General features: G+C 35.5%; 1 protein-coding gene across 7 annotated transcripts in view; it reads right to left on the minus strand.

Annotated features, from left to right (window-relative positions):
• MKLN1 (muskelin 1) overlaps positions 1-12,622 on the minus strand; it is a 326,049-nt gene that overhangs the window by 43,971 nt on the left and 269,456 nt on the right. For all 7 annotated transcript variants that reach the window (XM_054505195.2, XM_054505196.2, XM_064574936.1 and 4 more), the window contains 2 exons: positions 9,631-9,852; positions 6,873-7,002 (listed from right to left, as the gene is read on the minus strand). In XM_054505195.2, the coding sequence (XP_054361170.1) occupies positions 6,873-7,002; positions 9,631-9,852 (352 nt within the window). The remainder of the gene's footprint in view (positions 1-6,872; positions 7,003-9,630; positions 9,853-12,622) is intronic.

Here is a 12,622-nt window from a genome sequence, read left to right on the forward strand (position 1 = left end):
CTGCTGAATTGGCCTGATTTAGTTAATTGTTAAAAGTCTGAAAGAGTCAAATCCACACGGATTTATTCTATATAATCACATACATACAAACATACCCACTTATTTATTAAAAAACAATGTGAATAATGTCAATGTTTGACCAATTCCAGTAGTTGAACTAAAAATCAGTAAGAGTTTGCTTTTAAGGTTTTCATGAAAATATGTTTATAGATAAATTAGATCTTGCAGACATTACTAACATAGCCCTCATGTTAGTTTCACAGCCTGATAGCAGAAGGGAATGAAATTTAACTGTCAAAATTTTGCAACTAGATGAGGCCTTAAGATCAACTGGTCCAATCTCATTTTCAGATGAATAATCAGGCCCAAGGAAGTTATGTATATAATTTTGCCAAAGTTGCAGAGGGATGAGTGGCAGATCCAGATGAAGAGAGACCAAGTCTTCTGATTCTCAATTCACTATTCTTTCAATTATACCAATCTGCTATTATGGTTAGAACAGAATGGAATGAACAGTGACAGATGTGGGAAAATACAGTCAACAGATGTTAAGGAACAAAACAAGTAAACACATAACTACTATAGAACAGGGACTAGGTTGTAAGAGCTCTAATATCACCAATGCTTGACTTAGCATCTGGCAAATGGTGAAGACTCATATATGTTTGCTACCTTGAATAATACAGATATGAGAAAGTAATCCTATTACAATAAACTGAGTTTCTATAGCAAACTATAAAGCTCTGGTGGTGTGACAGACTATCTTCTAAACATAATTTTCAATTAGTGTTAAATACAGAGCTTACATATGGGGTGTCTGCTAAACCCCTTGTGCTTGCCAAAAGTTATTCAGAAATAAACCCAAATTTTAGATGTGCTGAATTTTGATGTAATTATGTATGTGTTAGACACAATACTAATAAATCCCTTCTTTCTAAGCAGCTGCCAATCCACTGATTTAAATTGTAATCTCTTTCTGAGGGGAGCGTAACATTGTTATACTCTAGTTAAAAAGTAAGAGTTGAAGTTTCCTCAGATCTTGAGATGTTAAACCTAAGATAATTCATTTAAATAATTATAAAGAACAACCATATAAGATTTTATAGTATCTGACACAATAAAAACATTTTAAAAATCAGCAGGAATTTTACAATTAGATATGCCATTTCTTTTCTTTTCTTTTTTTTTTTAAAGATTTTATTTATTTGAGAGAGAGAGGATGAGCAGGGGGGAGGAGCAGAAGGAAAGAGAGAAGCAGACTCCCTGCTGAACAGGGAGCCCAACTCGGGGGCTCGTCGATCCCAGGACCCTGAGATCATGACCAGAGCTGAAGGCAGACACTCAACCAACTGAGCCACCCGGGTACCCCAGATATGCCATTTCTAATTGGTGATCTTAATAGTTCAAATTTCATCTATAATTTCAAACAATCCATTTGAAACTCACATCATAAGTGCAGTTTTAATCAAATAACCCACATTATTGAATCACAGATAAACATAATAATTATATGTTAAGTCCATCTCAAATTACAGTAATTAACTGTAGTAGAAAAGCTTTAGAAGAACAGTTAATAAATAGAATGTTTAAATAAGCTACAGAGCATCCAAGTAATGAAATAAAATTAGTATTTTCTTTTTCTTTTTTCTTTTTTTTTTTAGGATTTTATTTATTTCAAAGAGAGAGAGTGAGTGGGATGAGCAGAAGGGACGCTGCGCACGGAGCCTAATACAGGGCTCGATCCCACCATCCTGAGATCATGACCCGAGCTGAGATCAAGAGTCACAGTCCAACCTACTGAGCCACCCAGGTGTCCCCAAAATTGGCATTTTCTAAGAATATTTAATAATGTGGAAATTTAAATAGTATCTTGCCTTGTCCTTAGAAGGGCTTTTCGTGGCTTATAAACAATAATCTAGTAAGATAAAATAAAATTAAATGGGCTTTTAAAAATCAGGTGAAACTATTCCCATGGGAGGACAATTCAATATACCATAGTTCTGACATGAGGTTTTCTGTTTGGTCTGACTTAATCCAGTGAAATATTTTTTAGGAGATCTAGAGTACTGAAAAGACTGAATGCTCTTTAAGAAATCCTGAATAAAGTCTACGTATTTCAGCTAAGCTTTTCATAGATTCTGAAAAGCAGAGTCAAGATTATACTAGATGAATATTTAGAATTGTGTTAACAGATTAGAACCATATGCTTTAATTCCTAACCTGGGCTTGAGGCATTAGAAAATTTCGGGAGACAATGATCTGTAAACTAAGATCTGAAAGATGTGCACAAGTTGGGTTACACTCTGGAGGTCAGACGGAAGAGTGATTCAGGCAGGGAGAACAGCATGGACAAAAACCCAAAGGCAAGAAAAAGTATTGTATCTATAAAGAATTAATATTCAGTGGTCATGAAACAAAGAACTGGTGGCAAGGTGAGGGTGGATACTAAAAACGGGGCTGGAAAACTAAGGTGGGGCATATCATAAAGGAACCCAGGAGTCAGGCTGAGTTTAGACTTAATCTTCAGAGCAAAGGGACACAATGAAAAAATTTTAATCAAGGAAGAAAGCCTATCAAGTTTACATTTTTTATGTTATTTATTTTATTATTTTAAAAAAGATTTATTTGGGGGGGGGAAGCTGTGGGTGGGGGAGAAGAGAGAGAGAGGGAGAGAGAAACTTAAGCAAACTCTGTACTGAGCGCAGAGCCAGATGCCGGGCTTGATCCCACGACCATGAGATCGTGACCTGAGCAGAAACCAAGAGTCAGAGGCTTAACTGACTGCACCACCCAGGCGTCCAGAGTTTATATTTTTTAAAGATATTTTCTTATCTTATTAGCACTAATCCAAAAGTAAGGTTGTTAATCTACTTTTTTGTTTTCCCTGTGCACAACTGTAAGCTCCAGGAAGACAGAGCCCTTATTCACAATTTTATCTCTAGCACTTAGCTTATTATCTAGCACACAGTAGGTGACCAAAAAATATCTGTTGAATAAATGTTAAAACACACAATTCTGTACTTCACTGGTAACACAAAACTGCTGTATTCTGCTTGCAGTATGGAGAATGAGTTGGGGGGAGATGTGGAGTACACAAGAAGAGGAAGACCAATTATTATAGCCTATACAGATATATAGTAATATCAACTGTATTCTCCACACAAAATGACTACTGTAAATACAGGACTATTGTAAACACAAGAATGTGAAAAGCCTTTGGGAAGTTTTAATAAAATAGTCAATGTAATAGTCATTATTCAGAGTAAACAAGGTATGTTTCTGGGGCACCCGACTGGCTCACAGTCAGAGGAGCTTGTGGCTCTTGATTTCAGGGCTGGAGTCCCATGTTGGGTGTAGAGACTACTTAAAAAAGAAAATCTTTTAAAAACAAATATGGGTGCCTGGGTGGCTCAGTCAGTTAAATGTCCGATCTTGATTTCAGCTCATGTCATGATCTCAGAGTCATGAGATCAAGCCTAGCATCAGGCTCTGCACTGAGCCTGAAGCCTGCTTGAGAGTCTCTCTCTTTTCCTCTTCCCCTCCCACTGCCGCTTGCGCTTACTTGCTCTCTCTCAACAAACAAACAAACAAACAAACAGAAGAAGAGGAGGAAGACTAGGAACAAAGGCCAAACAGGTGATGATAGCTCAAACTAGTGAAGTTGCAATGGGAATAGAGAGAAGATGGAGGTAAAACCGACATTACTTAATTACTGACTAGATCAGTGAACCGGCAGATAGCATTGGCACACTCTTGTGAAAAACGAGACACCCAAGAATAACACTAGCCAAAACTGGAGGATCAATCCATCTCTACTCTTAGAATAGCCATGAGCAGGGACACGATATAATGTTGTTCACTTACAGACACACAAACTGAGACTGAGAAATTAGGTAACTTGTTCAAGGTTACTTGACTAAGGACTGAGACAGGCTCTGGAGAGCTAAAAGAGCAGTTCTCAACTGTGGCCACAGGGGTATCAGAAAACCCTGGGGCCCGGGGGAGACAGACAAAGAGAGAGAAAGTGGCACATGGGTGGGGGTAGAAAAGAAGGGATAAATAGGAAGGAAGAGAGAAAGAGAGGGAAAGGAGGAGGGGGAGGGAGGGAGGGGAAGAAGGAGAAAGAGGGAGCGAAATAAAGAGGAAGGGAGATGGAGGGAAAAAAAAGAAAGAAAAACGAAAGCAATTTTAGTTTCACTCTACTGTGCCGAAAGAGCCACTGAGGTTCCACAATTCCAAATAAAACCATTAAGAGTTTAGGCAGGAAAACTTTCCAAGTATACAGTCTAACCAGACATTCAACTCTGCCATAAAAATCCTCAATTAAAGCACCATACAGCCTCTGGACACTGCAACCTGTAGGCATATTGTCAAAATTAAGCACTTGGAAAATGTGTATCTAGGCAAAAGAGTGATATTTTCAAAATTTCAATCAATCAAATCAAGCCCCTGGCATTAAGCCTTTTAATACCTCTAATTTTTTTTTTTAAGATTTTATTTATTTATTTGACATAGAGAGACACAGCAAGAGGGAACACAAGCAGGGGGAGTGGGAGAGGGAGAAGCAGGCTTCTGCGGAGCAGAGAGCCCGATGCAGGGCTCGATCCCAGGACCCTGAGATCACAACCTGAGCCAAAGGCAGACGCTTAACCGACTGAGCCACCCAGGTGCCCCTACCTCCAATTTTATTTAGAAAAAAAAATCCAAACATCTTGCATTTGTATAAGGCACTGAACAATCAGAGTTACAACTATTTTTCTACCCTCATTTCATACCAACTTCCCTGCCCTCAACTCTTTCTGGAACACACTAAGTTCTCTCCTGCTCTGGGACCTTTGTACTTGCTCTTCTCTCACTTCTTAACATGGTTCTTCCTAGTTCTCTACTTCTCATCTTAAATCTTGAAGATAACCCCTGCAGAGATGGTTTTCCAGCCTGCTTTATCTACATGGGACCTCCCATGTGACTTATTCTCATGGCAGCCAGTGTTCTTTCTTCACAGTACTTAATGGGAGACTGCAAGTCTCCCCACCAGCATGTGAGCCCTCTGAGAGGGAGGGATCTTACCCTATCTCTCAAGCACTGAAAACATATATGGCACACAGATGCTACTGAAATATGTTGGGAGGGAGGAAGGGAGAGGATCAAACTTAGATGCTAGCAGATGTCCGACAAATATCATTAATGAATGAACTTGTTCGCATGGAATAATTCACCATTAATCAATTAAAAATTAAAGAACACACAGCAAAATTGGTGATTCTGATTTTATAAGAGTTGACTATAGCAGTAATTAGGGAATGAATCCATACTTGTCACTTCTCCTAATACCTCTAGTCCATGGTAGTAAAACCATAATGATGAAAAAAGTTACTGCAATTTAATGTAAATTTAAAAATAGAAGAATATAAAATTGTGTTAAATTTTATAAAATAAAATTTTTGAAAGAAAGAGAGAATGCACAGGGGAGGGGCAGAGAGAGAAAGAGAGAATTTCAAGGAGGCTCCATGCCCCGTGTGGAGCCTGATGTGGAGCTTGATCCCATGACCCTGAGATCACAACCCGAACTGAAATCAAGAGTCAGATGCTCAACCACTGAGCCACCCAGGCGCCCCTACAATAAATAAATTTTTAAAAACTAGAGGGAAATACATCAAAATGATAACAGATTACATCTGGATGGTTTGATACAGTTTCTTTTTTACATCTTTCTATATTTTCCAAATGCTTTATAATGAGCATATTATTACTTTGATAATCAAATTATCACACTTTGCTGGCTCTGAAGCTAGCCATAACCATGAACAAAGCATTATACTGATCAATTTTGCAAATTACTATATAATAATAACTCATTTTTAAAAATCTTCAAATGATAGTCATTAAAACTTACCCAGAGTGAGTTTTTGTACTAAGTCTTTGTTACTATCATTCTTTGCCACTTTTTTCTTTTAATCCTGGGAAGTAGTTTAAGCATGGTGGAAAAAACACCTCTGCACTCATTTCCCCCAGAAAATAAAGCTCTAGCCTCTGCCTAGTAGGAAATATGAGAGAAGAGTCCTGAGGGTCCCTTCATGTGCACTTTTTAACTATGGTACTATCTTCCGTTAAAACGTTTTTAAAAGTTTTTTCTCATAAATATGAACTATTTGAATAAAAAGATCTATTTTTATAATAGCTAAAAGAAAAAGCAAACTGATCTAATTTCTCAAATTAGGTATTTTAAACCACTGCATCTTAAATACCATTCATCTGTGTATAATAATCACAGGCAAAGTGACTACTATTCAGGGTAACTATGTAAATTATTATCCAAAATAAGATACTTGAGAGTGAACAGGGGTACTACTAATAACCATGCCAAGGCAATATGCATAACACTGAGACTATCTCAGGCAAACCAGTCACCCTATTATGAGGAGAATAACTTGGAGCTGAGCTTGCAAACTTAAAAGTCATTACCAGTTACATGAAGTCCTTCCTCAGAACAAAGACATACTCTACCATGCTACTGCCTAATATATGTCACTACAGTGAAAGCAGAAGGCGGAAAGGATTAGCAAACACAGAATAAGACAGTTTTTAAGATATTAATTCTTGCAAAGCCCCACCAAGCAAGCACACACATAAATAATGCCTTTAGAAATTTACATATTGTCTTTCTGCTCAAATAATATAATAACTTGTATATTTTAAACAGATAAAACTGGATAATTCAGCTGGTAGATTTTTCTTCCTCTTACTCAGAATTATTTCAATTAAAGACATGGGGAAAGGGTGAAGAATGGTTAGAAAGAAAAGAAAATGGGCTATATATAGTCTTCTACCTAAAGTAGTTAAGACATGAGAGAAGAATCACTAAATGCCTTTACCCATTCCAGAGTCTTTCTTGGTGCCATCTGATATTATGTCTACATGATCAGAGTCCACATCATAACTAAAGAAATCATTCAAATAGGTCTTCGATCGCTGGCCACCAAATACATATAAGCAACGATTTTTCTGAAAAATAAGGAAAGAGGGCAAAGAAGGGAGAAAGTAGTCACTTCCATGAAGAATTCAGAATGATCCTTTTAAAATTTAAACCTCTATAAAAGCAATTTTATGACAGATCCCATGCAATGGAGTACTATGCTGGTATAAAGAGGAATGATGAAGCTATCTATGTACTGAGAGGTGATCTCTAGGATACCTTATTAAAGTAAAAAAGGTACAGAATAATGAATGCAGGGTGCTGCCTTTGCATAAGAAATGAAAAAAAGTAATGTGTGTATGTTTGTTTCTTTCTTCAAAAAGAAACAAAGGAAAGAAGCTAATTAAAGACCTTAATGGGAAGGGACAGAGCAAGGAAGACAGACAGAAACCAGATCTCTCCAAAAGTACACTGACATACGGTTTTGCCTTTGGAAGTACGTATATTGCTTTTATTTAATTAACTCAAAAGAACAAAAGCAATCTCTGAAATTTGAAAAACAATGAAATAAACTATCTTTAATGAAATAAACCTATCTGTAAAGATATGACCACACAGAGACATGATCACACAGAGTAGTAGTATTTCTAGTGATTTAATTCATGTTTTTTGACTACCCATCCCTACCTATATCCTGAACAGAAAAATAATGAGAAAGCAACCTGAAACATTCAGTAATTTTTGTTAGTTCTGTGATTCTGTAACTATTATAGAAAGACATAAGAAGTAATATAATACTGTCATTAGGAAGTAGGATTTTAACCTTAAGATACATAAATATAAAATCAAAGGGATATTAAATTTAAAAACTCAATAATTCTTAATTTGAATCGGTCATGTCAGTATGAACTAATGATTTAATTTTTCTCTTACTAAAAAAGATATATATGTATTTATGTAATATACATATGTGTGTATACAGCTATATGTATGGGTATACTGAGAAGGGGGCATTCCTACTGGACAAAGAAAAATTTGGGCATCAAAAAGAATAATGACAGCACTGGATTAAAAACATCAAATATATAAAAGTCCACACGTTCATAATAATGCTTAAAAACTATATTGGTTAATTTTGGAGCTTCAACTCATTAATATGAGAAGGTGACAGAGGAAAAAAAATCAAACATTTATATTACCTATCCTCTGTGGTATGCATATCAGGGTAGCCAAATACTTAATGAAGGTAAGTTTTTAATATCAGAATCAGTTAATAAATACAGAATAAATAACATAATTAGAAAAATTACCGTTTTATAAACCGTACACAAAAATTATCAATGACTGCAAAAGCCATTTGGTAAAATGCTGACAAGAACCTTCACTACTGATCAATCAGGCTGATAACACCTAAACCCATCGAATAATTTTAATATCACCAGAACTTTGATAACTACACGTTAAACGCCTCTTGATATTTTGCAATCACACCATCTTTGATGAAGTATTCTTGCATTTCTCCTTTTGCATTCCTCACCCCCCAAAAAAGAGAAAATCTAAAATCAAGCCTCTAGATCTAACTACCAGCTTACAGGAAATATGGAGACTAGATGATCACAATACAAGGATAAAATTAGCCAAATCAAGAATATGGGACATTCGAGAACACATATGATTCAGCTTCTTTAACAAGTAAATAAATGGTATACGAGGGGGAAAAAAATAGGAGCAGGGAGTACTGTTATGCTTAAAAGAAATTTTAGAGACATAACAACCAAATATAATACATAGACCTGTTTTAGAGTCTGACTTGAATAAACCAACTATAGAAAGGTATTTTTCAGTATTTCAGAAAACAAAATAAATGCAGACTATGTATTAAATGATAACATGAAACTGCTGGTGCTTTGGTTGAGTATTACAATGGTCATAATTATGTTTATAAAAAAATCCTTATCTGTTAGTAATACACCGTAGTATTTATAGGTATAATGACACATTGTCTGGAATTTGCCCAGCAAAATACAATTTCAGAATAAACTTAAAAATCGGAGAAACATCAAAGAAAATGAAATTTAAGTGGGATAGATATATGACAAACGAATAGTGGAATATTGCTAACTGTTGAAACAGATAAATAAGTACACAGGAATTTATTACCCTCTTTTCTCTACTTTGATATATGTTTAAAATATTCCACAATATGTTTTTAAAGTTAACAGAAAGAAGCCCAAGTTTTCATATAACATCTGAAAAGGTTAAAGAAATGGCTCCATATTGGTTTTGCTGATAAATTTACATTCTAATTCTATAAAGTCAATTCTTAATTCTTCGTACTTAATGGAGAATGGCAGAGATGAAAATAAAATAGTTGATCTTCTAGTTACTAAGAGAAATCAGTAAGTAGAAAGATGTAAGAAAAAGAAATAGCTACCGTATCTGTATAAGCAGTAGTCTTAAAAAAAAGTGTTGAGAGTAGTATTCAAGTAATAACTATTTAGGAATTACTATGTTAATAGGAAGAGTCTCATAACTAGCAACCAGTTCACTGTTGAGGAAGTTTTACTTTTGTCTATCATTGCTAACACTATGAAAGTGTTTCATTTATTTTTAATGAACAGTTTTGATCTCTTTCTGAAGATTTGGATTTCGCTACTTCTTTTTCTATTGAGAATATACATGACAAAATAACAACACAATGTATAGAATATTCTTACTGAGTGGAATAGCATGCAGTGTCCTATCCGAGACTGGATGTCCTCAGGCCCAGCATTACAGGAGTCCTCTCGAAGAAGTTTCCAAGTTTGACATTGACAGTTGAAAGCAAACAACCCACTGAACTGTGGTTCACTGGCTCTGCTGTCGTCTACGCTGCCATTACATGTCAAAATTCTACCACCAAAGGTGTAGATCATATGTTTTTCTGAGTCCATACACATCTATCAGAACAAGGCAACAGATTGAATCATTACAGATTGTTCCTATCATATGTGATAAAATGAAACCAATGTGTGCAGTTTTAGATTCTCGAGAAACTAAACTTTGTCTTAATAACACTGAATACCACCCCTGATTATCATGTGCACTTACTGCAATAATGCTTACCACCTGGCAGAGATTCATGATGTATTTCTAAATACTTTTTTGGGTTTCCGTTTTTTCCAATGAGAGCAAAATATCTTGGGTTAAAGACCTTTATGCTTTCTTGAAACTGTATAATTTTTACCAAATCAATCAATAATACATGAGGGGCTGATTAATACCAAAGACTGAATGCTAATCATACTCTATGGGTAAACAGTGATCACACCCTCCTTTTCATCCTCCTTATAAAAACTCCCTTCTTTCTATTCTAGGCAAGCATCCATCCTATTAATCTTGCTACCCTTTAAATCAGAGGGCAGCTATGTCAATAAGAGTGATACAACTAAATCTACTTTCTGCATTTATTTTGCTAAGCTCTTCAAATTATGTTGTTACAATATGTAAAACAAAGAAATGTTTGCAGCAGTCTCCAGGCTGACTTCTCTAGTAATGAATCTGCCTCCTTTAACACAATATTATAAATTTAATTTTCTTTGAGGTATGTTATACAATTTATGTTCAAAAGCCAAACTTGATTCTTTCATTCTTTCCACTCAAGGAGATTATGGCTTTTCATAAAAATATCTCTGAGAAAAAAGCCATTTGTCACAAGACAGTAAGAATCAAATTCTATTTCAAAGAATATGTGAGTCCTAGTTGGGAATTAGATGTTGAACACAAATGGCATTAATATTTAAGGAATAAATTGCATATACAAAACATCTATCTTTTGGCTAAAGTACAAATACTAGCCATTATATGTTCAATTTTCTCCTCCCATCAAATTGTGCTATTTATCTATTTTTGTATTGTTTTCAGGAAAAGCTATTTTCATAATTGTAAATTTTGGTTTTTTAATTAATATTAAAAAGAAAAGATTCTAGCATCTCCTGATTTTTCCCTAACCACTAAAAGATCCAGTCACTTGTCATTTCCCAGGTTTCTGACAACCTTCCATAAATTAAGATGAAAATCTATTCCTCAAGGGTGAAATCTTGGTGAATATGGTTCAAAGTATTCCCACTTTTTAATCTTAAATGATCATATCATTAAAAGCTATCCACAAGCTGCTCAAGACAACTCTGTATGGCCCCATTCACCTACTACATCACCATTTGAGGTTTCACTGAACCTGAGTCACATTACCCTGTCCTAGGCATTGAAGACTCACATCTCTCCAAACACCTCAGGATCATGTTGAAAATCTTGAGGGATCCACATTATGGGAGCCTATTTAAAAATTTTTACAAATTTACAGATTCATACTAATTTTGGCTAAACTCTGTTATCCAGCTCCTATGGTTCTACTTCAAAAGGAGTTTCTATTTCCTTCTGGGGATATTTAACTTTAATTTTGATGTGGCTATTCTCATTTGTTATTAGTGGTGAGGCATAAACATCTTTATCTTAGTAACTCTTTCCACCATACCAGACCAAACCAACTCAAAAAAAGAGAAACTGTAGTAGCTTCACTGACTCTTTGCCTATCTTAGAACAAACAGGACACAAAACAGATAAAATTAATTTTATTCCTTCGGGTTGGTTCTTCCCCAGATAAGATACACAGTGTCAATGAGGGTGAGTTATCAAACAAGAAGTGTTAATCACTCTAGGAAACTTTATGTTGTGCAGTTTATGATTTCCTTTTCATTTTTAATCTCTGAAAAAAACTTCTGAAAAGCTAATAACCTATTAAAGTCTGTATGATAATATTAACATCTTTTCTCTTGAAGACTTCAAGAGATCATTTATGTCAAATCTTGGAAGACCACTCACTCATCTACTCTATCAGGTTAGCTACTTAATTCCTAAAATCAAACAAATAGTGGATAGCCACTTATTCCCCACCCCAATGTTTTAAAATCCAAAAGTCTTTTACTCTGTCACATGAACACAAGACTGGCTAGGATTAGGCTGGGTTCAAAACAATTTTTCTCCTCACAAACTCTGAAGCTTTCTAACCAGTGCTGCTCAACACACAAACCTCCAAAAATGCTTCATGTTAATCTACCCCTTGCTTACTTACAAAGGTAACCAGTGTCCTCTCTGCGGCTTTTAGGATTTTCTCTTAATCCATGGTTCTAAAATTTCATTAAGAAAGTATCTAGAAACAGCGCAGAAGATCATAGGTCAAGGGAGGGAAAACTGAAGGGGAAGTCATCAGAGAGGGAGAAAAACCATGAGAGACTCTTAACTACAGAAAACAAACTGAGGGTTGCTGGAGGGGAGGTGGGTCGGCGGAGGGGGTAATTGGGTGATGGGCATTAAGTAGGGTACGTGATGTGATGAGCACTGGGTGTTATACACAACTGATAAATTATTGAACACTACATCTGAAACTAATGATGTACTCTATGTTGGCTAATTGAATTCAAATAAAATATTTTTTTTTAAAAAGGAAGTATCTAGGTAGGGATATTCTTTTTCATTCATCCTAATCTGTCCCTGGTGTTCCTTTAATTCTAAAAACTCTTTCTTCAGTTCTGGGACCTTTCTTCCTTTTTAACCTTAAGGCATGTTGTTTTCAGTTTGCTTTCATTCTCTTTTTCTAGAACTCCTATTAGGTGGATATTAGAACTTCAGGATCTTTTCTCTGTTCCTTAACCTTTCTCTCATAATTTCAGC

Source organism: Mirounga angustirostris, unplaced genomic scaffold, assembly GCF_029215605.1.
Source record: "Mirounga angustirostris isolate CCGP_5_RB_7025 unplaced genomic scaffold, mMirAng1.0.hap1 SCAF_12, whole genome shotgun sequence".
NCBI lineage: Eukaryota > Metazoa > Chordata > Mammalia > Carnivora > Phocidae > Mirounga > Mirounga angustirostris.